The 23656-nt window shown below is 37.5% G+C and overlaps 1 protein-coding gene across 1 annotated transcript in view; it reads right to left on the reverse strand.

The window, feature by feature from the left end:
• TENM1 (teneurin transmembrane protein 1) overlaps positions 1–23656 on the reverse strand; it is a 706272-nt gene that overhangs the window by 292739 nt on the left and 389877 nt on the right. The window contains exon 7 of the mRNA XM_072956695.1: positions 21563–21803. Coding sequence (XP_072812796.1) covers positions 21563–21803 — 241 coding nt within the window. The remainder of the gene's footprint in view (positions 1–21562; positions 21804–23656) is intronic.

Consider the following 23656-nt stretch of genomic DNA (forward strand, 5'->3'; position numbering starts at 1 on the left):
CCCCGGTTTCCTTTGGGACCAATGAGAAAAATGTGAGGGCAGTAGTCACAGAATCACAGAATAAGAAGAGATCTCAGAAAATCATCTAGCAGCCCAACACTTTAATTTTGCATTTAGAGAGATGGAGGTCCAGAGAACGAAAGTGAATTACCTAAAAGGAACATCAGTAGTTAATGGCATGAATGTACTTGGAATCAGGGACTTGCAAAATAGTATACCGCCATTGCCCTGTGCTACCTACAGTCTTCACTGGGTTACCACCAGGTTCTGATCTCCTGAGTTAACTGACCCGGGCTAAATAAATACAATCTGCTCAAATAGTACTACATAATACATAATCTATTTTTCTATATGTCACATATTCTCATAGTAAGTTTTAAAGACCGTCTTAACAATTTGAGTGAATGGGAAACCATCAGAAAGAAGCTAGTCTTTAGTTGTTAAGAATGTAAAGGAGTTATTGCTGCTTCTAAAGGCACTGAATGTACCTTAGAATGGAGAAGCCATATCTAGTAGAAATCAGAATAAACATATTTTATTGAAAAAGTGACTCATTGCATTGTGTTCCTTCCATTTGACTGTACTCCCTCTGTAGTCCCTGAAATAATCACCTCCATGTCATAAGGAGGTGGATTTCTTCTTTAATGTCTGGTTAGCTCTCCCAGCCTATGTTTTCCCTTTGGCCATCTAATTTACTAGTGAGCAAGAAGTGTAGCAGTTTACAGACAGAAGGGTGGAGAAGCCTCCCCATCTCCCCCACCAAGGCTCTGTGATTCTCTGGAGGTGATAAAATGTCACTTAAGGTATAACTGATCTTATACAGCAACACTCTGATACGATCCTACAGGATAAAACAGAAACCGAGCCGTATGTGGCTCTTTTATTCAATGTTGGGAGATAAAATCTTCGATCCTTTACATATTTATGAAGGAGAACAATTGGATTTTTGAGACAATGTAAGTGGCCTCATATGTTGGATATTGATTTGGTTTGGTATATCATTAAGAGGTAGAAGAAAGACAAAGAAAGACAGAGAATTGTTGGCTATTACGACGGCAATTACAAGCAATAATCAATATCCCTGAGCACTGTAATTTCATCCTGATATACACCAAAGGATTTCCAAATGCAGTTTCATAAGTAAAATATTACAGTATAATGAATAAATTCAACAGTCGCAGCAGAGCAACATTTAAACTAATTCATATTTGAGTGGAATCCAAATCACAGTCCTCAGTGAGGGTAGACAATAAAATGAGTTCATATACTAAGGTCCCTGTTTTCTTATTAACAAGCTGAGATTAAGATTCTTTGCTAAAAGTGATCTATACTTTGATGTGCATCATGAAAAACAGCAATGCAAATGCTATGTGTTGTCAAAGGCTTTGCAGTCCATTGTTGGAAAGCGAAACTACTGCCTAAATGTGTTTTCATAGTCCCTGAAAAAAGTAGGCGCATAAAGACAAATGCGCAGTGCTAGACTTCAGCTATGTGCCCATAAAATCAGATCATCTGTCTAAGCACATTGCTTTTCCCAGGGGACCCGAGGATATACTAAAATGTTGCTATCAATTTCATACAATTGGGTTTTTTCCACAGAGGAAATGATAAAAATGCAGTTCAAGAGTTTATGTGTAAGTAGTACTCTCCTTTGCATCTGTTTTAATATTCAGGTTCAAATTTAAAAAGGAAAAGTAAGATACTGCCAAAAGAAAATGGGCATATAAGAAAATTGAAAAAAAAAAAACCTTCAAGACTGATGAGACCCAGTGGTGGTAAATGGGAATATAATAAATGCTCCTGTAAGGATTTTAAAATCATCTATAAAAAAGGGGAAAATGTACTCTCTCCTTTTAAACCCCTCATACTACATAATTCTGAGGGTATCTGTTGGCACTAAATAATGTGATTTAATATGGCACTTAAAATTCTATAGGAAAAAGACAGAAATCTACAGCTTTCTAACAACAGATGCATAAATAACCAATGAATTTTTTCTTTTACATGTTGTAAACATACTTATGAGATGAATTTCTAATCCTTCATTCCCTTAGCTACAAGCGTGAGACTCATTTTTACGCCCAGAGGAAGATATTCAACTTACTTCCAGTGAGAAGCTGAGGTTGATTTAAAAAAAAATAAAAAAGAAGACTACAATGAAAAGGCCCTGAGTCAAGTTATGAGGGCTAAATCACATTCAGATAGGATAGTGGAATTTAAATATTTATTCTTTTAAAAAAGTTATTAAACACATTTTTATTGAGATAAGAAACACAAAATTTACCATCCTACATCACTTTTACGTGTATAGCTCAGTAGTGTTAAGTATGTTCACATTATTGTCAAACAGATCTCCAGAACTTCATCTCGCAAATCAGAAACTCTATACCCACTAAACAACAACTCCTCTTCCTCAGCCCCTGGGGGTAACCACCATTCTACTTCCTGTTCTACGAATTTGCCTACTTTAGATATATAAGTGGAATTATACAGTATTTGTCTTTTTGTGACTGGTTTATTTCACTTAACATAAATGTCCTCAAGGTTTTTCCATGTGATAGGATTTCCTTCCTTTTCAAGGCTGATTAATATTCCATTGTATGTATATACCATATTTTGTTTAGCCATTCATCTGTTGATGGTCATTTGGATTGTATCCACTTCTTGGCTACTGTGAATAATGCTGTTATGAACATAGGTGTACAAATATCTCTTTGAGATCCTGCTTTCACTTCTTTTGAGTGTATACCCAGAAGTGGGATTGCTGGATCATTTGGGAGCTCTATTTTTATTTCTTTGAGGAACCTCCATACTGTTTTCCATAGTGGCTGTATCATTTTACAATCTGACCAACAGTGCAAAGGGTTCCATTTTTCCACATCCCTGCTAACACTATTTCTTGTCTTTTTGATGATAACCATCCTAATGGGTGTGAGGTGACAGCTCACTGTGGTTTTGATTTGCGTTTCTCTGATAGTAAGTGATGCTGAGCAGCTTTCTATATGCTTGTTGGCTGTTTTTTATATCCTCTTTGGAGAAATGTCTATTCATAGGTATTTATTCTTATGCCTCCAAAAGCATGAGAAAATAAAAGAAAATGCCATGATGGGTCAGCCCCATTTTCTTCTCTGACAAGAATATCTAGTGTCGCTTTGTGGAAAAGCGTGGTTACTGACTGGCAAAATATCAACTTCAACATCTTCTAGTTTTTTCATAATAGCCTATTTGTGACAGTCCTTCTTAGGATAAATACTTTTAAAATGAGTATTTATCCAAACTCTTTTTGAGCCTAAATGATATTATCAGCTTGGACAACCTCCTGGAGTAACAAATTGTATTTTTTTTATTAACAGCTACTCAAAGGAAGATTTCATTTTATTTATTCTAGGATCCTTTCTTCCAAATTTTAAGCCACTCCTGTCCCTATGTCCCATCCAAACCGTATATACCAAGTGTTCATAAAAAGTCTACACTCTCTCCATGTTGTTCATAATTTTTAAGAGTTTTTTAAAAAATAGTTTCAGGGTATCTATCTAAACCTTAATTTTTCTAGGCTTAAGCCTTAGTTCTATTTAGATGGCAATATTCTATGGTCTAAATTGGTATTCTTGTGATTTTCCAAGTTGGGTAGTTAGTAGCTAATGAGAGAGCACTTTTAAAAGTATTTTTTGTGGCTATTATTCCCTTTTCTCTTTTAATCAGAAATAATATCTGCCTTACCTCCTCAACTGCCTCTGGACTGTATATTCCTTGAGGGTAGGGACCAAATCTTAATTTTTAGGTTCACTGTTTCATATTTCAAAGTACTCAATGAATATATATTGATTTGCATGATGTTTCTGCTTCTTCTAAAAGGCTCTTGATTCCCCGTGCAAAATGAATGAGGCTTGGGGACTCTAAAATAACTGTTTTACATGTGAGCAAATATCTCTTAGTTTACTGAATGTAAAAGGACAATTATAAGCTTTCATTTTCACATAATCTAAAAGAAACAAATATATCAAAGAAATGGTTGATTCACACTTCATCTCCTTTCGTGAGACATTTGGGTAATGAAAGAATTATTGTTAATAAAATACTAATAACTAGAAATAGTTGCTGTTGATGATAATGGTGACAGCAACGACCATTTACTGAAATCTACTATGTGCTAGGCATTCTGCTAAAATAATTTGTGGGTTTTTTTCTCACTGAATACCCACAATAACCCTATAAGATAGATGATACTATCCATATGTCATAGTTGAGGAGGCTGAGGTTCAGCAATTAAGTTTAAGTAAATTTCCCATGGTCACACTACTGGTAAGTGATGGAGCTGGGAATCTACCTCGGTTTTGTTGATTACTAGAATGTAAGCTACATGAGAGTAGAAAGGTGTGTCTTATTTACTGTTGTATCCCTAGCATCTAGAATGGTGCCCAACAAACAGTAGGTGCTCAATAAATATTTTTAAATTCATTCATGAAAAATGAAACCCATTTACTTAACCACTGTGCACATACTAACTCACGACATCCCTGATATGATTCCTAATGTTAATCATTAAGGTAATAAAATCATCTTGAATCACATGAGCATCTGGCAGGTCTCTTTTCAAAATGAATATATATACTTTCAGTCCTCCTATATGATTTTATACATCTTCTTTATGGAGGTATAACGAAATGCCACCCCATAATGTTCAAGAGTTCATTTCCCAACAGGAACCACTGTAAACAGGAACAAACATGGAATCCAGGCAAAATTTATAAGCATACGTTTAAAATTAAACCAGATCCCAAATTTTCTAGAATTGGAAAAAAAAAACATTCATTTTGCAAAGAAATTCAATTATATTTCCCTCTGCAAAAGCTAAAAGTCTGCTTTGAATTTTACTCACAAGAGCAACCTGCTGATTTTATAGACTTGGTCTTTACTGGGTACTTGGCTTATTTATTTATTTTTCTTTTTAGAAGAGTGGGTAGTGAGCAGAGTATTATATACTTTGATTACCTTTTTATTCATCCTCATTTCCCACAAATACGTATTATCCTCATTTATTTTATGAGCCAGTTGACATGGTATACTTTTCTGTATCATTTGCTTTTATTGAATTGTAATCTATATTAGCAAGGACATTTTCTTTAAAGAAAGAGTGTTTCAAGTAATTACAAAGGAGTATAATAAAGACAGAACCTAAGAGTTTCCCACTAGGCTCTTCAGGTTGGAAATCTAGAGTATTATTCTAATGCAATTTTTGAAGGATGTTGATCAACATTTGCTTTCATTTCTCTGAAAGTGTTACTCAAACATGTATATTAAAGGCAATAATGTTTTATAACGTCACAAAATAACATAAGAAATACCACTCAAATCAGTTCTCTAACCTGTCCAGCATAACATTTCTCTAAGGGACAAATTGGCAAATGGCATGGTGGTCCTCTGAAATACCAGCCTCAAAATCAAAGATATGGCCTGGGGCAGAAACTGTGCTCCTCACCAGCATTCATGTGCTCCTTTTCTCCTGGGCACGCAGATAGACTACATTTCCCAGTCACCATTTCCATTAGGTATGGTCATGTGACTGAGTTCTGGCTAATTAAATGTGAAGTGTGAGCAAAAGTAGTGATTGACATTTCCAGTCTTCAGCTCTAAAAACTTCCAATTCATGATCCTCAATCTCCTTCCCCATTCACTGGTTAAAAGAGAGCAGATTAAAATATGGAAGGAGTCTAGTCCATTCACCCCATGGAATGTCATAAAGTCATAACAGATATTAAGAATTTTTAACCACATAAGCATATTAGATATGCTGATCTTTGTCTCTCTGTACAGAGCCCTGGACAGAGAATGCTGATCCATGGCCTTCCCAAACCCAATCCCCACTGCTTGCAGTCATGGTAAATTGGACCAGAATTTGGATATCCAACCTCAGAGAATCAATCATATTCTTTCTCCTGCTCCTCCTCTCTCTCTGACTCTCTCTCTATCTCTGTCCCAGAAATCTAGACACAGAAACTAGTCAGGTAGGGAAGTCAAGATGCAAGGTCATTTTGAGCCAGACAGAGCTGGAATTACAGCATATTAAGGGAACAGATAAAAGAAAAAAAACCCACCTTGAATGAAGCCTGAGAATCAAGCATATGTGTGGAGAGAAGCAGAGATGAGACATCATGTGGCTCCAAAAAAAAAGAGAACAATGGAGAGAGTTCCATCTCTCATCAGGCCTGGCTCTACTCACTATCCTTTCCTTTCCCTGTGAGATTATTCTATATCGTTTTTAAAAACCTTCTTTATATTTGATTTGGTTTTAAAGTACTTCTGTTCCCATTCACCAGGTAATTTCTAAGACAATAAGCAATTTTCCATGTTGGGGAAAAAACCCCAGCATTCATATATACAGCACAACCACCACTATGTGCTGTCTCCTCCATCACAAAAACAAAAACATTCATATTTACAAATCCCTACTCTACAGAGATCTGACCCTGAAGAAAATGTATGGAAATCTTAATAGTAACTATCTTTCGGTGACAGAATTCGTAGATTTTTTTTTCCTGATTTCCTGTGTTTTCCCTATTTTTGAAATGAAGGTCTACTCCTTCTGTAAGATCCTTCATGGCCTGGCCTCTGCAGGCCTCTCTGTCTCACCACTCCAATTGCCTCCCATGCCATCTAAGCTCTGGCCAACCTAGGTCATGTGCAATTTCTCAAATGTGCCATTTTTTTAGGCTTCTATGTCCTTAGGTAAGACTTTTACAAAGAATAATTTTATCAATCAGAAGAGCTAAGAAATGCCTGAGAGTAGTGTAGATATAAAGACAGGAAAGAGAGAATAAAGGAAATATAGGAAGATTGAAGAGTGTAGGGGAAGAGAAAGGAATAGAATAAGAAAGGAAATCTTATAGACAGGTGGATGATAGATGGATAGACAGATATGGTTATATAAGCAAAGGTAGGGGATCATTTGTTAGTGGCTTTGGGGGTCACTCTGGCTTCCCATGCTGTATAGGCTGTCTAGAGCTGATCTATTAGTCAACAATGATACACTCAATTTTTTCCAGCTTTTTGCATTTCCAGAAAACAAGCCAATTAATATATGTACAAACTGGTATGCATTCAATGTGTCAAGAATATATTCCTCTTGCTTCAGATTCTCACATAGAAATGCAGGATATGAGAATTTAATTGGGGATAAAATTATATAAGGAGTTGCCATGATATTAAAAGGAAACCAATTGGCAGGGGGCAGAAAACTTACAACTAAATGGATTTAGTTTAGTGGTTGTTTTAGTCCATCTGTGCTGCTATTACAAAATACCATAGATAAGGTGGCTTATAAACCACAGAAATATGTTTCTCACAGTTTTGGAGGCTGGAAGTCCCAGATCAGGGAGCCAGCCTCTTCTGGGTTGCAGACTGCCAGCTTCTTGCTGTGTCCTCACGTGGTGGAAGGGGGTAGGGAGGAATCCGAGGTCTCCTTTATAAAAGCACTAGTCCCATTCAGGAGAGCTCCACCCTCAGGACCTAATCACCTCCCCAAACCCCACCTAATGCCAATGCCTTGGGCATTAGGTTCTCAACACGTGAATTTGGGAGAGATACAAATATTCAATTTATAGCAGTGGTTTCCACCCCAAATTATGTTATAGACTGGTGAATTATTATCTGGATCCTTCAACAAAGGCTTCCAAAGAAAGGAATAAGAAGAGGAAAGGCGGGAAGGGAAAAAGAAATTGCCAGAGTCTGAAGAGGAGTGTGTAAAGTGAGCAGGTCAGGAAACACAGATCTTGTCTCACAAAGAATCTAAAACAGTGTTTATCAACTGGGGACAATTGGGCCCACGGGGGATGTTTGGTAGTGCCTGGGGACATTTTTGGTTGTCACAACTGAGGAGGGGGTGCTACTTGCATTTAGTGGGTAGAGGCCAAGGACGCTGCTGAACAGCCTGTAATGCGCAGGACAACCCGCACAACAATGAGTTACCTAGGCTGAAACATCGACATGGGCAGGTTGAGAAACCTTGGTCTAAAACTACTCCTCCGATTGGAACATGCAGTTTTGAAGTATTGCACAACCTTATGGGAGGGAATCTGTCATTCTTTAAAAACGTCCAGAAAAAGACTGTCTTGCCAGGCACTCATGATCCTATCTTCCTCCCCAGGCTCATAGCTGTTCCTCCCTTGAGATCATCTGCACTTGGGATTGTTCTATTATCTGAATACTCTGAACCCGAGGGCCAGAGAGCATACACAAGTCACCCATAATTACCTCAAACATCTACCCGTGCGGACCAAACAAGAAACTCTTTATAAAATATGGAGAATAAGAAACATTTTCTACTTTCAATTTTTCAAATTGCTTTTCAAATTGTACCTCTCATGAACCTATCATGAGGCATAAATACAAAACCTGAATTACTGATTAAAACATGCAGAATATATAATAATCACAGCAGTTGAAACAACATTAACTCCCATCAGGTTAGGCTACCTAAGAAACAGTCAGATTCAGCTTTGCATCATGCTCCAAACTCAGTGACCATAATCCCACTTGAGACAGGAGAATTTGTGGGAAATGGACCTTAATTCCACAGAAATGTTCTCTCCCTGGTTCCCTGCCATGTAGACTTGAGAGCATGAAGGAGAAACTCATTGGTTCACTTTAATTATTCAGAGACAACACTCAGGTTAAGATCAACACACAAGAGAAGATCAACTTAAAGAGTATAGTGATTTCATATACTTCTTCAACCTCTAAATATGTATCTCCATTTGGCAAATATAAACTTGAATCTATTTTCTCTCTGCATCATTGTCAATACTCAGAAAAAAAATCATCATGAATTTAGAGGATGCAACATAGAGGTGGCTGGTTGGAACTTAAACTCAAACCAGATTGTATTTTTACCTTTGAATCAGAAACACAAAATGAAGTTATATTTATTTCACAATTAGACAGAGAATGACAATATGAAAGAAAACATTGAAACTACTGCAGCTTCACAATGACCCAAGGCAAAATAAATTTCTATATAAGGTGTTGAATCTTGCCTCTATGAAGGCTTTTGTTCTTAAATTCATTTGTTCAACAAAGTTTTATTGAGCACCTATTGTGTATCAGGCAAAATGTAATCCTAAACTAATCTCATGCTGGACTAAAATAGCCTTCTTAACTACACCTGCCTGCCATTATCTCTACCCTCTGAAGACAGGGATTTATAGTGTCTTCCTCATTTCCTCTTGGCTACTGGAAATTCTGAAAGGAATCATGATTGCTCAACTTAAGTTTATCCAACTTGTTTGGGGACCTCACCTAGAATTAGTAATCCTGCAATTAATTAATTAGAATCCAACTAACTGGAAAGGTCAATAGAATAGGATGCTTTCAATAGAGGGGCAAGTGACAAGAAGGCAAGCCATAGAATAACAGAGTAAAGCCAGAAACGACCTCAAAGATCATTTAGCTTTATTCTCTCATCTGATTTTTGAGTAAAAGGAGGTTGAGAGGAAGAAAGAGACATTATTAAGGTCACACAATTATTTAGTGGCGGAATTGGAACCAGACTCAAGATTTTTCACTCTAAATCCAATATTTTTTCAACTACTCACAAGAGGCCATTCAAAATTTGCAAAAGATATCCTGGGACCACTAGACATTATGTTCCCTCTATAGCATCTTCTATACCTAGCGTGCTGTACAATCAAAAATCATGTTCAAAATGACAACCCTCACTTACTATAAGATGTTCAATTATAAAAGATTAATTATGATCATTTGGATTAAAATGGAGAGTAGATTCATATTTAAGAATGATTTTCAACAAGAATGGTAATTTAAAAAAAGTTCTATTTAACCTTAAGCTACCATCAAATCCAATTAACCAGAACCCCCAGTTTTCTGGGCATTTAGGCTCATCAAGATTTTAATATAAATAGAATAAAACTTAGATTATGTCTCTAGGGAGGGAAATTTAACTGAACTATAAATATTCACTGAAAGACAAAAGGGGATGACTTGGGGTTCTTTATGTTCCAGAGAAAAATTGTGATAGTACAAAGAACATTGGATTGGTTGCACAGATACTTGCATTGTAGCTCCAAACCTTGCACAAAACTGCCATATGAACACATTAGTAAAATTTCCCAAGACACAGTTTCTTTATGTTTAAACTGGGCATAATTTCAATTATGTCTGCATCCCAGAGTTGTTTAGAGTTTAAGATGAGATAAATGAGTGGAAAGACTTTGGACAATAGAAAATTATATACACATACTTACATATGGAAATATGTCTACATGCACACACACATGCACATATATACAATATATCACCTAAAATCTGAGTCTTTTGAATATGACAAATAAGGAAAATATTTAGCTATAAGTGTATCTACTAAAAAAGCGACATTCTGTATGGTAAGTGACAAAATTGGAAAGATCTGACTGTCATAGACAAAAAAAACCTCTTAATTGAAAGGTTGAATGGTGGGGGAAATGGCAGATTGCAAAGATTTTATACCAAAAGAAAATCAATTTACTTCAGAAGCTAGTATAATACCACAAGTGGAAAGAATCAATGGTATCTGTGTTTTTATGTTATATACGATATTCTGGTATTTCAACTGGAAATAGTCATAAGTTAGCATTTATGTTGCCAATAGAAGCCTTGTGCATATTATGTCATTATTAAGTATCTTCATCTGTAACAGGGTATGCCAGATGGAGACCAGAAGTCTAAATTACAATGGGTTGGCCAATGATAGCTGCTTCTCCTTGGAAATATGACTTATATTTGAGAGTCAACTTTAAATAAGCGTGGTGTAATACCTCCCTCTAGTATGAGATTAGCAAAGACAAACACTTTGCATCTAAGGGAGGTATTATTCCCCAAAGGCAGTGTCATTATCAGTTGTATGCCCTTGTTGAGACTTGATAACCCAGGAAGCCTGTCCCACTGTGTGGGATCATGCTGTTTTCTTCAGCATTATGTGACCATCTCTGCAAGTTTCCATATTCTTTACCATTTAGGAGACTTGATCTCTAACTTGGTCTGTATGTTTCTTTCTGTCAACCACATCACCATCCTGGTGACTACTGAATACCGCCTTATTAAATATAATTCCTCCCCTTTTCTTTTTCTTCCGTCCAATTCAGATGAATGTTTTGCCCAAATTCAGCTTCCTCTCAATCAATTCCATGTCAAAAGAGTAGTCTACTTTCTATTTCCATTTTCTTACCTCCTACAAATTCTTCAAACCCATTGCAGCCTTGCTTTAATCTCATCACGGTACTGAAATAAGCTGCTTAAAAGTTAAGAAGTCTGTAATTGACAGAATCAGCGGTCTTTTCTCATCCACATCCTATTTGACTCCTCTGAGGCATTTGAAAATCATGATCATTATCTTCTTGAAATTTTCTTCTCTCTTGTTTGTTCTCTTCTATGGTTATTCCTCAGTCACCCGTGCTGGCTTTTTTGCCTTCAGGGACTCCAAAAATGTATGTGTTTCCATGATTTGGTTTACAGTCTTCTTTTTCCACTAAACTCTCTGTCTAAGTTTTTCAGTATTTCCTTCATCATTCATGGAAATTCAAATATTATGTCTACCTATGAAATTCTCAATCATCCATGCCTATCATGAGCTCTGGAATAGTGGGTTTGAACTGGCTCCATAACATATTAACTGGTGACCTTCTGGTACATTGTTCAACTCCTCTAAACCTCAATTTTAAAAACTATAAATTGGAATAAATGTGATAACAGCTTGGCCCGATATTTGGCACATAGTAAGCATTCAAGAAGTGGTAGGAGAAAAACTTTTTCTCTTTTTCTTCCTTTCCTGGGACCCAGATCCATATTTTTAACTATTTATTAGATACTGGACATTAGTAACTGGATGCTTCACATACCTGGTTCCAAAATAAAGCTCACTGTCTGCTTCTACCAACTACTGTTTCTGATTTCAGAAATCTACTCCCATCTGTTACTCTGTCCATATACCGTACAAAAATTTTGTTGAATAATATAATTCAAGCACTGAGGAATCAAAGTAAAAAAAGACATAGTCCTTAACTCAAGTTGCAACAGGGAATAAAGACAAGTAAATAAAATGTTTGGAGTGCAAATATATAATGGATTAAGGTCTTCATAGACATATGGACAGGATGCTATGAGACCAAAGATAAGGGGGAATTCTATGAAAGTTGCTGTGGGGAAGTGAAAGCAGGAAAGGAAGACTTCTAAGAGATGCCGTTGACTCCTCTCCTCCTTCTCCCCTGTTACATCTAGCCAGACCACAATTCCTGCAGTATTACTAGCCTCAATATAATTAACATTTTAGGGTAAAGGCTGCCTTCTCCAGTAGAATGTAAGCTCCATAAAGGCAGAGATGTTGTCTATTTTGTTCTCTGTTGTAGTCCCTGCAACTAGAATACTGGCTGGTACATGGTGGGCACTCAGTAAGTATTTGCCAAAATTTGTTAAAACTTATCTCTGCTAGAATTAATTCATTATAGTGTTTATAATGAACTGTTTTTCACTTAAAATATTCATCTCACACACATTCTTATATCCTAAGATATCACACCAAAAAAATTAACAGAACGGTGAAGCAGATGTTACTGTTTATTTGCTTATCTGTTCGCCAAAGGGGACAATTCTTTTTGAGCGTTCCTGTTTTTCAAATGGAATACTCAGTACCACACTTTGACGATTCTTGCAGAGGCATTTCAAAGACCTCAAGACTTAACCTGATCTTATCTTTTGCTTTTAAAGCTACAAACCTTTTTGTGTTGTGGAATTAATAAAGAACCAGCTGGAATCTCCCAAAAGGAGATGTTTAGTAGAATGTCTTTGATACACACACATACGTGCACACACACACACGTGCGCACGTGCACACACACACACACACACACCCCCCTCTGTAGAAAATAGGGAGAATAACTGACAAGAAAATTATTTTTTGCTACTTCAAGTATATTTCCTACTTTTAGTAAAATATAACGGGCAAGTATCTATTAACTTGACATGGCAATGAAAATAATTCTTATGATTAACTGGATAAGTAACTTTGTAGTCAATGAAGTTGTTAAGAACTAATTTTTCTCTTGATCAAAAGCAGATATTTTTGTTTTAAATATACAATCCAGGATAGGGAAGTATACATGATGAGGGAGGGCAAAAGGTTAGTACAGAGATTCTTTGAAAACGTATTTTTTGTTTGCTATACTTATATATTTCACGAATCAACTCAATTTTAAAGGTTCCCTGAAACATCTGTTTAGATTCACATTTGGATTGATAAATAAGTCTTCTCCATAGTAAAACCAGATTTCATCTCATCTATGGAGAAATTTCCTTTCTTTATAAAATGAAACACATTATGTTTCCTATGGTTTTTATTTTGAATTGAAACTAAGAATAGTCAATTCAAAAACATTTTAAAAAATAATACCATCAAAGGGACTAGAGACTGTATCATGATAATCTCCCAAACACTGCTCCTCACTGCCCAACACAATAGACTATTACAGATATATTTTTACTCTCAATGTGTAAAATATAATTTAGAGGCTATAGAATTCTCTTTCATGTAAATTTAACATATTCCTCATCTATCACTTGGTGTAGGCTGAAAAGCTTGGTTGATTCTTGTTCATCTGTAGTAAACAGGATTTATAGGTCATAGATTAGTTCTATGAAGTCTTTTCCTGTCTTAAAAAGAATCTTTAAATCTGTGGCTGAAGATAGATTTTGCTAACCCCAGTGCTGTTAAAGGATTAAAGCATGAGATATTGTTGGATCTAAGCACTGAATATGTACATTCTGAGCTTTCTTTCTCTAGTCATTATTGAAGGGAAAAATTGTCTCTAAATCTAGTTTTCCACTGCAAATATCCTAAGGGGGGAAAAACTACTTATAAATGCCAGGTAGATTTTAGTAGTACTATAAAATAAAGAAAGATAACTACCACTAGGGACCTCACCTTTATGGGTTAATATATAAAGAGTATTATCCCATAGATATTAAAATCACTGCCATCGCTATTAATGAATATTTCATCCAAATGATTCTTATTTCCCCAAGATAGACACTAGCTCTATCAGTCTGGTAACAAACATTGGTCATGTTGATTTCATTTCTCTTTCCATCCCTTGCCAACATCTCCTTCACCAATGGCCCTGGTTGTTTTATAAAAATAACCCGTTGACTCCATTTAATTGTCACATTGGTCTAAAGCCAGCAAGGGCAATCAGCCTCATACTCAGCTACAGCCATCTGTCAGAATATGCTAAAAAAACAATGAATATAGCTGCTACTCACTCTTCTGACTGGCCTGACTCCTCCACACAATTCTGATTTGTCTTTGTAAGTTGAAGTGGTGATGTCAATATCAAATCCAAGTTCCCCCTAGTATTGGAGATCACAGCAAAATCTTTAGGCAAGATTCACTGTGGTAAATAGATCATGGTTGAGGTCTATCATCATGGAGAGGAGGTCAAGCAAAGTTAGCTAGGGTCTAGAGCCCACACTCGGACAAAAATTCCAAATGAGTGAGAGCTCAAGTAAACTTTCACTTAGGAGCTTTAAAGGGGGACAGCAAAGAGAGTAATTAAGGGAAAGCAAAAATGGCTATAATTCTACTTCAAAGTGAATCCGGATGAAGAGGTGGAGAATAGGAGAACTGTCTCCGTGTTGTGCAGGCAGCAGGCTATGTGTGACTCCCTAATAGACATGAGCACTACTCCACTTAACTGGGCGTAAAAGCCAGACCAATTCACTTGCACACTAAGCACACAGATAGAATGGAGAGACTGATACAGAAAGGAAAGCAGTTGTTAGGACTCTGAGAAGCTAGAATGGAGTAAAACCTAGTGTCAAGGGGATGGAGAAGGAAGGAATGTGACACAGGAAGAAGAGAAAGAGGGGGAGGAAACTAAAATGAGAGAGCATGTCACATATGCAGTCTAAAATAATCCTTGTAACAACCATAAGAAGTGAGAGCTATTAATCCATTTTTAAGGTCAGAAAACAGGTTCAGAAAGGCTCAGGAATTAGTCCAAGCACATGCAGATAATAAGGAACAGAACTGATCCTCAAATCTTCATCTGTTGATTATTGGTTTCTACAATCCAAACTCTTAACCACTCTCAGAGCTTTTATGGGGAAGGCACAACGCTGTGCCATCAAAGCTCTAAGAAAGCTTTGGGATTGAGACTTATCCCATAGCAGGGGAAAAGAGACTTTCTGGAGAAGAATTATAGAATAAGAGGATCTGCAAACTCTAGTATATCCAAGGATGGGTCACTTGATAAGGAAAGAGGTTATGGTGATTCAACAGTGAGAATTTCAGAATAAAGTTTAGATTTCTGGCTCATACCTTTAAAATTATGGGCTTTTGGTTCCAGAATGATTACCTCTCATTAGTATTAGAAGAAACAAATTTGCTCACAAGCTGAGAAAGAGAGTTTAAATAGCAAATGGAGGAAAGGGAGAGGAAGAATAGGAAGAACAATGCCTAATATTGCTGAAATGGACAACTGGTGACTACACACAACTTGGAGTGTGATGTGTTCTTCCCAGAAGGCCTTTCCTTGGTCTTGGAATTCCCAGTCTCCAGAACCGTGAGAAATAAATATCTGGTGTTTAAACTACTCAGTCCATGGTATTTTTGTTATAGCAGCCTGAATGGAATAAGCTGGTGAAAGCATATATTCTATTTAAAAGCATGCCAAGAGAGGAATTGAAATAATCTTGTATGTGTACTTGGGAAAAATCACAAATGTAAAGGTAGAAACATCTCTAATCGGATGAAGACAGAAATAGAAAGGGGAAAAAAATAGAGCTGTTTCTCATGTATTGTTATTGCTACTATTATCCTAATATTTATTAAGTGCTTACTATGTGCCCAGCTGCTCCAAGCACATTGTAAGTATTAACTCATTTAATCCTTACAACAGCCTTCTGAATAGGTATTACTATTATCCTTAAAGGATGATACGTTAAAGATGAGAAAACTGAGGCATGTCCAAAGTCCTAGAGCTAACAGACGGTGGGTCAGGGAGTCTACAAGAAGCCACTTAGCTGGAGGAAGGAAATGGATGTTCATTTCTATGACAGACCCCACAGTGTTCTAAGAGTAAGTGTAGTAAACATGAGTGATTTCAGCTCCACAGACATCTGTTAGACATATCCTTTAACTAAAGGCCCATATCTGACAACTTCCCAACCTCCCTGTTGACAGCGCCAGCTCCCAGAAGGTAAACAAAATAAGGAGATTTGCTTCTCTCACTGACTACAAAAGAGAAACTGGTAAGTTAAAGGTGATAGAAACCTTTAGAGAAAGCAACCACTTTAGCTTAGAAAATCCTAGACTTTAGGAAAGCAGTTCTCTAAAGTGAAGTAGTGTGATTCCATGCCCTGAGACACTCTAAAAACCAGGGGATGAATTAAGAGTCAGTTGGGGAGCTTTGTTGCCCATTGAAACCAGTGTGCCGTATGGGGTGCTCTCCATACAGTTTAGATTTCCAGAACATGTGCCCAAATAAATGGATGAGAATCAAGTGTAAATAAATATAAAAGGGTATATCTGGGACTGTTGTGTGGATGAAATGTGTCACAACACTGAAGACCTAAGTATTGGCTTTGGTTTTTCAAAAGGTACAGAAAGCACATGGGCTCCTTAGATTAGACAAGGAACATGTTGAGTGCAAAATCCTAAAACAGGTTATTAAAAGGATGATTTGTAAGCACTTAGAAAAAAAGTAGCAACCATGAGAAAGTAGCATAAATTCTCTAAGAACAAGTCATATTAGACAAATCCCATTTCATTTCTATATTTGATATGGTTATTGGATTGGCAGATCAGTAGAAATGTAGGCACACTGTATCTTGGTATCAGCAAGGCATTTGACAAAGTCTCTCATGATATGCCTGTGAACAAGATGGAGAAATGTGGGTTGTATGGTAGACAAAGAATGCTGCCTGATGGGTAAATGTCAACCTGCAGGGAGCTTTCCATAGCATGTCACAGAGCTCTGACCTTAATCTTGTCTTAGGCAACATTTTTGTTAATGACTTACGTAAAGATGAGGAAAGCATAACTAACAAACCTACAGATGACAGAGTTATGAGAGTGATACAATGCACATACTTTGTATGGCAGAATTAGTATTCAGCTGCATCGCCACAGGTTAAAAAGATGAAATCAAATTAGGCCAAATTAAGGCTCTAAACGTTATTTCCACCTACATCTCCCCTCCCCACCATCTCAAACACACAATTAAAAAAAACACCAACTATGTAATTATGGAATAAATGCAATGTGGCTTAGCCTCAGAACTTGTTTAAAAGTTTTTAGAGTTTAGTGTTTTCAGTAGTGTTATGTAGTCACCAAAACTGCTGAGTTTAGAGTAGACAGCACGAACAGAAATATTTAGTTAGCACAAGGGAGACAAATGATTGTTGGTTACAGCACAAAATCCTAAACAAGTCAATCAAGTCGATTGTCTGCTGAGAGTTCCAGCTAAGGTACATCAGATCTGCTCTCAGCCCTTGCTCAGGGGCAGCCATAGGTGTCCATGCTGTTGCTTTTTTAAATCACATGACCTTTCTCACTCCTTAGCCTCAGCTGACTGAGAGAATAACTGACAGGGCTTGCCAAGAAACTCAAACATGGCCTGGTACAAAAGGGATGAACTGGGCTAATCAAATTCCCGCTCTTAGGTTTTTAAATTTAGAGCTAGCAGGAGAATGAGGCAGGTGGCAACAGAACATGAATTGAAAGGATGAGGTGAGAGGTGCCAGGAGGTACACTTGGAGTCACGTGGTGCAGTGGAAACCAGGCATTGCTATGAGAAAGTAGAACTTATGTGGTAAACAAAAGAAATATTGAGCTGACAGTAAGTTACTGGACAAAGAAAGAGACAGAGAGTGGCAAAAGTGCAGAGAATTGCCAAGTCATATAGTGCCAGAAGTCTATAGGCCCTCCCCTTCCTTGGGGGTTAACCAGTATTTCCTGAGTTCTCAGGGGCTGATAATATTCTTAAAAAGATGTTCTCAATTATTTGAGGCAACTTGAATGACCTCTACTCCTTCCAACAAAAGACCCACACCTACATTCAGCCTTGGCCATGACACTTCAAGAGCAGTTTGGGAAGACATACAGATGGCCGATAGGCACATGGAAGGATGCTCAATATCACTAATTATCAGACAAATGCAAATCAAAACTACAATGAGATATCATTTCATACTAGTCAGAATGGCCATCATTAAAAAGTCCACAAATGATAAATGCTAGAGAGGATGTAGGGAAAAGGGAACCCTCCTACACTGCTGGTGAGAATGTCATTTGGTGCAGCCATTATGGAAAACAGTATGGAGGTTCCTTAAAAAACTAAAAACAGAGCTACCGTATGATCCAGCAATCTCACTCCTGGGCATATACCTGGAGAAAACTCTAATTCAAAGAGATACACGGACCCCAATGTTCATAGCGGCACTATTTACAATAGCCAAGACATGGAAGCAATCTAAGTGTCCATTGACAGATAATTGAATAAAGAAATTGTTTTATACACACACACACAATGGAATACTACTCAGCCATAAAAAGAAAGAAATAATGCCGTTTGCAGCAACATGGATGGACCTAGAGATGATCATACTGTGAAGTAAGTCAAAGACAAATGTCATATGATACCACTTACGTGGAATCTAAAAAAAATGACAGAAATGAACTTATTTAAAAAACAGAAAGAGACTCACTGACATAGAAAATAAACTTCTGGTTACCAAAGGGGAAAGGGGAGGATGGATAAATTAGGAGTTTGCAATTAGCAGATACAAACTACTATATATGAAATAGATAAATAACAAACTCCTACTGTATAGCATAGGAAACTATATTCAATATCTTATAATAGCTTATAATGAAAAAGAATATGTACATATATAATTGAATCACTGTGCTATACACCAGAAACTAACACAACACTGTAAATCAACTATACTTCAGTTTAAAAAATTAATAAATAAATCGAAGCAGCATTATCATTTTTTTTAAAGAGCAATCTGGACAAAATGAAGTATGTTCTAAGGAAAGAGACCAGGATGGAGGATTTGAAACCTGTTAATATGAGGAGCAGATGAAGGAACTGGGGAAACATTAAGCTCAAAATAGAGAGAATCAGGAACACTGAAGGGTTGTCAGGTCTGAGAGGGATTTTATTCTGTGAGACCCCAGAACTAGATCTGGAAGACATGGGTAGAGTTGAGAGGTTGGAGATTTTGGTTCAATAAGAATCTTCCAGCAGTTGGTCTGAGACGAAATGGAATGCCTCAGGAATGAGTCAGTTTCCTATTCTGGAGATATTTAAGCAGAGGCAGGTGAGCACTTAGTAGGAATAGCAAAATTCGAATTGTATGATGCTTTACAATGCATGAGGCACTTTCTGCTACACTAGCTTGATCTTCTTCATAACCTGTTGAGACAGGCATTTTTATATTCATGTTTCCAGATGAGGAAGGTGAGGCTCAGAAGGGTTATGTTACACAGCTCATAAGTAAGTGCCAGGGCACCCACGGAGTTACCTTCCACTGACTATATGTGAAATGAACATTGTAAAGGATATATTTGGAAAATCCTAGCTGATCAAGCTGATAGGGCTTCGAGGTTTTTAAAATTCATCTTTGTGATGCTGAATGTATTTTCAAATGTACTAAAAAGGTACTCCCTCTCTGCTCAGTCTCACATGAAAACTTATGTTCTTCTCTGCGTCTTACGAAACTGAGACCAATTAATACATTCCTTGCATAGATACAGAAGGTCCGTGGGAGCAGTTTGTACAAACATGTCTAGATGTACATTTCAAATAAGAATAGTTTTCTCTCTCCATTTGCCTGAGCCCATTCCCCACCCTCCTTCCAGATTTCCTGTTATTTGGCTTCTTAGAGGAAGGAAGTGTGTTTGCTTATCAAGACAGCTAGTTAACCAGATTGGCCCACTGCTTTCTTAGCTATCACTAAGCCCCGAAAAGGAATTAAAAGAAGAGTGAGTAAATCACCACCGTTAGTGTAAACTCCTTGAAGATATACATTGCTCTCTGCTTCTCTTACTTCATTCACTTGCTCCCTTTTAATTTAAAAAAAAAAAAGGAATGATACACAAATTCTGTCACTAGTGCAGTTCTAATTGGGTTATCTTCACCATAGTTGCTGACTGCTATATTTTCTCTTGGGAGGTAACAGAAATATCAGTTTATAAAATTATTTAATCTAGTTAGTGATGGATGATACAGAGGTTCCTGGATTTGGGCCATAGAGCTTTCAGTTTGTTGGTAGTGACATATTTTCTGATGCTGTGGTTGGCATTTAACTTAATATGCTGCTAAGGAAAAAAATAACCGGCCTTATAATGTGAGTTTATTAGTCCTCCCCTTTTCCATTCCAATTCTCAAATTTTGGGCTAGAAGTTCATCAGACTTGACATCAGACATTGCTTATCAAGTGATATATTATACCCAGTGTTTACATACAAATGTGTTTAGAAAAAGCTTTGGTGGAAGATCTAAATAAGATATATAGAAGACAAGGGGAAGTCCTTGAATTTAACAGATAACAGAGTACTATGTTTTATTAGACAGTGTTTTTCTATGTTAATAGAAAGTTACAATTTTGATTTAAGAGAGAACAACTAGAAATGATGAATAATTTCTCAGTTACTTGCAACTAGTGCTAAAGTCTATTATGATCAAGGGACCTAGAACAGTGAAGGAGTAGAACTTTAATCACACGACAAAGATGGAAACCTAAATATATGAAGTAACCGAAAAATAGAGGCAAAACTTTGCTCAAAAGGCACAATCAGGTTTTTAAAATTACACATGGACTTCCAATTTACGAAGCAAACCATTTTTAAAAATGTTTGAAGACAACTTACTTTTTCAAAGAATCTTAAAATAAATAAAATGTAAACTATCACTGTTCCTTGAATTGTGTTTGGATTTTCTTGTAAAATTGCAGCATCTTTAAAACAATCTTTTTTTTGACAAACTTTTAAATTGAAGTATAGTCAGTTTACAATGTTGTGTTAGTTTCTGGTGTATAGCATAGTGATTCAGTTATACATATATATATATATATATATTATTTTTCATATTCTTTTTCATTATGGGCTATTACAAGATATAGAATAGTTCCCTGTGCCATACAGTAGCAGCATCTTAAAACAAGGAACAATTGTCTTACTTTAAGGATGCAATGACAGTTCAGGTAATTGCTTGGTTTCATATGTTTTTGTGGGTGTCTGCCCGTGGGGTGTTTATGCATCTGTGGTTTCCTCTTTACACATGCCTCTGCTTTGGTCTGTGTCTGTGGGTGTGTCTGGATCTAGATGGGTGTGCCTGTGTGTGTATCTGTGCTTGTGGAGGGGTCTGCTCTTTTGCCCAGGCATCTGTGTGTGTGTGTGTGAGCATTTGTGTGTCTCTGCAGATGTCTATGGTGAAATGAGTCACTGCACTCAGTGGAATCATCTTCTGCCAATATTTAAATTCAGCGGGATCAATAAGAGTTCAAGTACCTGGTCTCCAACGGGATGTTGCTATTCAAAACCCAGCTGTTATGCAGATGAACTGAATCCTGCGTACTGGTTGGGGGAGCTGGAGCAGCCGGGCTGGGCTGGCTGCGGGTAGTCATTGATCTCCTCTGAAGAGAGTCTGCCGCCGGGGGTGGCTTCCTGGCACAGGTGCAGGCATGCGGCGGCGGCGGCGGCGGCGGGAGGGGTCTGAAGGTGAACTGGTTGTGTGGGCTGCTCTGCATGTCTAAAGAGGAGAGAAGAGAAACACAAAACAGAGGCTGGCTCTCTCGCTTGGCAGTCAGGAAAACACAGCATGTCGGATTGATCAGGATTTCAGAATAATGTAGCCCGTGGGGTTGGGGGAGAGTTTGAAGTTCAATCCATCTGTAAAAATGTCACTTAACTTACAAAAACACGTGCCGCATGCTTCCAAAACGTAAAACATTCACAGTCGAATTTACATGTAAATTCTTCAGGGCGATAGCAGCTACAAAGTAAATGAAGCCGCCTCACACGATTTGTCATAGTTTCTGCTACTGAACAAATAAATCATCAACAAGACACTAAGTTACAGAACAGAAGTGAGCAGATTTCCATCAGTTGCAAAAGTCTCACTTCAGAAAATACCAGTGAAAGGTACAAATTTGTTGGAAGGAAAATCATTCGACACCTCAAATAAAAGTATAAGGCCACCTTCTGGCTTACCTCAGGAAAGGATGCTAGCCTGCCTACACAGGAGCAAATCCCACTTCAGAAAAACAGCTCACAAGTGTGTAACTCAACTGCGTGAGACTAATCTCTCTGCCAGCCCCCCAACTCAGAGTGCTAGTTATAAAAGCTAGGCTAGAAGGCGTTTGTTCAGGTTATTACACACATTTCCATGGCCATGCATAGCACAGTCCACACCCCTCACCCCCTTCCTGAAGCTCTGCCACGTTAGCAGCAGCTTAGGCAGCAGGGAAACAGTTTTCTCTGCCTGTTTGCTGAGGGGGCAGCGGCCCTCAGACTTCTCTTGTTGCTATTGTTTGGTATTTTTCCACTGTTTTCCTGGCAGGCACACGTATAGACAGTACGTCAGAATTTGGCCCATGAGAAATACCCCAATTAAACCCTTTTGGAAAGAAATTGCTATTGTAGTTGATAGCCACCTCTCTTCCACAGGAGAAACATAATAGATGTCAAGTGATTTCTTGTAATACCAGTATGTTCTGGGTAAACTTTGCAGACAGCACGGCTTTGTCCCACCTCCCAAATGACTGAGAGTTGAAGAGCAGAAAAATGCCAGAGGCTTTCGATGCCCAGCAAAGGGCTCAGCTGGTTTGTGCTGAGATTCACTCTGCGGTGGCTGATCACAGAAAAATAAAAATCACTTTTTTCAATCCTTCCACCTCAAACTTGAATTTTGAAGACATTGGCATGATTTTCATATTTAAAAATGATACTAGTGCCCCAAGAGCATAACAGATTCTTGGCTGTGCTTTCTAGTACAGGTGGCTCTCCCTTTAAATAAACTTGCGATATGAAAAATGCAATTGGACAAAAGATAGGGAGAGGTGATCATTCATTTTATACAAAGAATTACTTTTGAAAGTAAGCTACCCTTGTATATTTAAAAGGGACTAAAATGCTTCATGAATTTTCTAAATCACCCCCATTACTCCAGGCCCAACCCAAATCCCATATCCACTAAAAAAATCATCACAAGTACTTAACAGCTCATTAATTTTTTTAAACCTCTGGGCTCATACTCATAACCATAACCAGAAGCATGCTTTCCATCCTTGGGACTCAAAGAAGCACTGAATGCTGGAACCCAAAATACCTTGGGACCCTCTAATTTTATAGATGAAAAAACTAATGTGCAGAGAATTGCTTGCCCAGGGACACTTGGCAAGTGTGTGGCATGGGATTAGAACCCACATCTGCTGATTCTGGCCAATGCACTATTCACTGCACTGTAGATCTCTGTAATGCAAGTTCTCTCAACCTCCGTAAGATTTAGAGATACAGAATCCTCCACATTTTACGGATTGGTCACTTATGACACGCCACTTGCATTGCAGTTATTTGTTTATATGTCTACTCCCTCTTAGAGCT

This window comes from Vicugna pacos, chromosome X (assembly GCF_048564905.1).
Source record: "Vicugna pacos chromosome X, VicPac4, whole genome shotgun sequence".
Lineage (NCBI taxonomy): Eukaryota > Metazoa > Chordata > Mammalia > Artiodactyla > Camelidae > Vicugna > Vicugna pacos.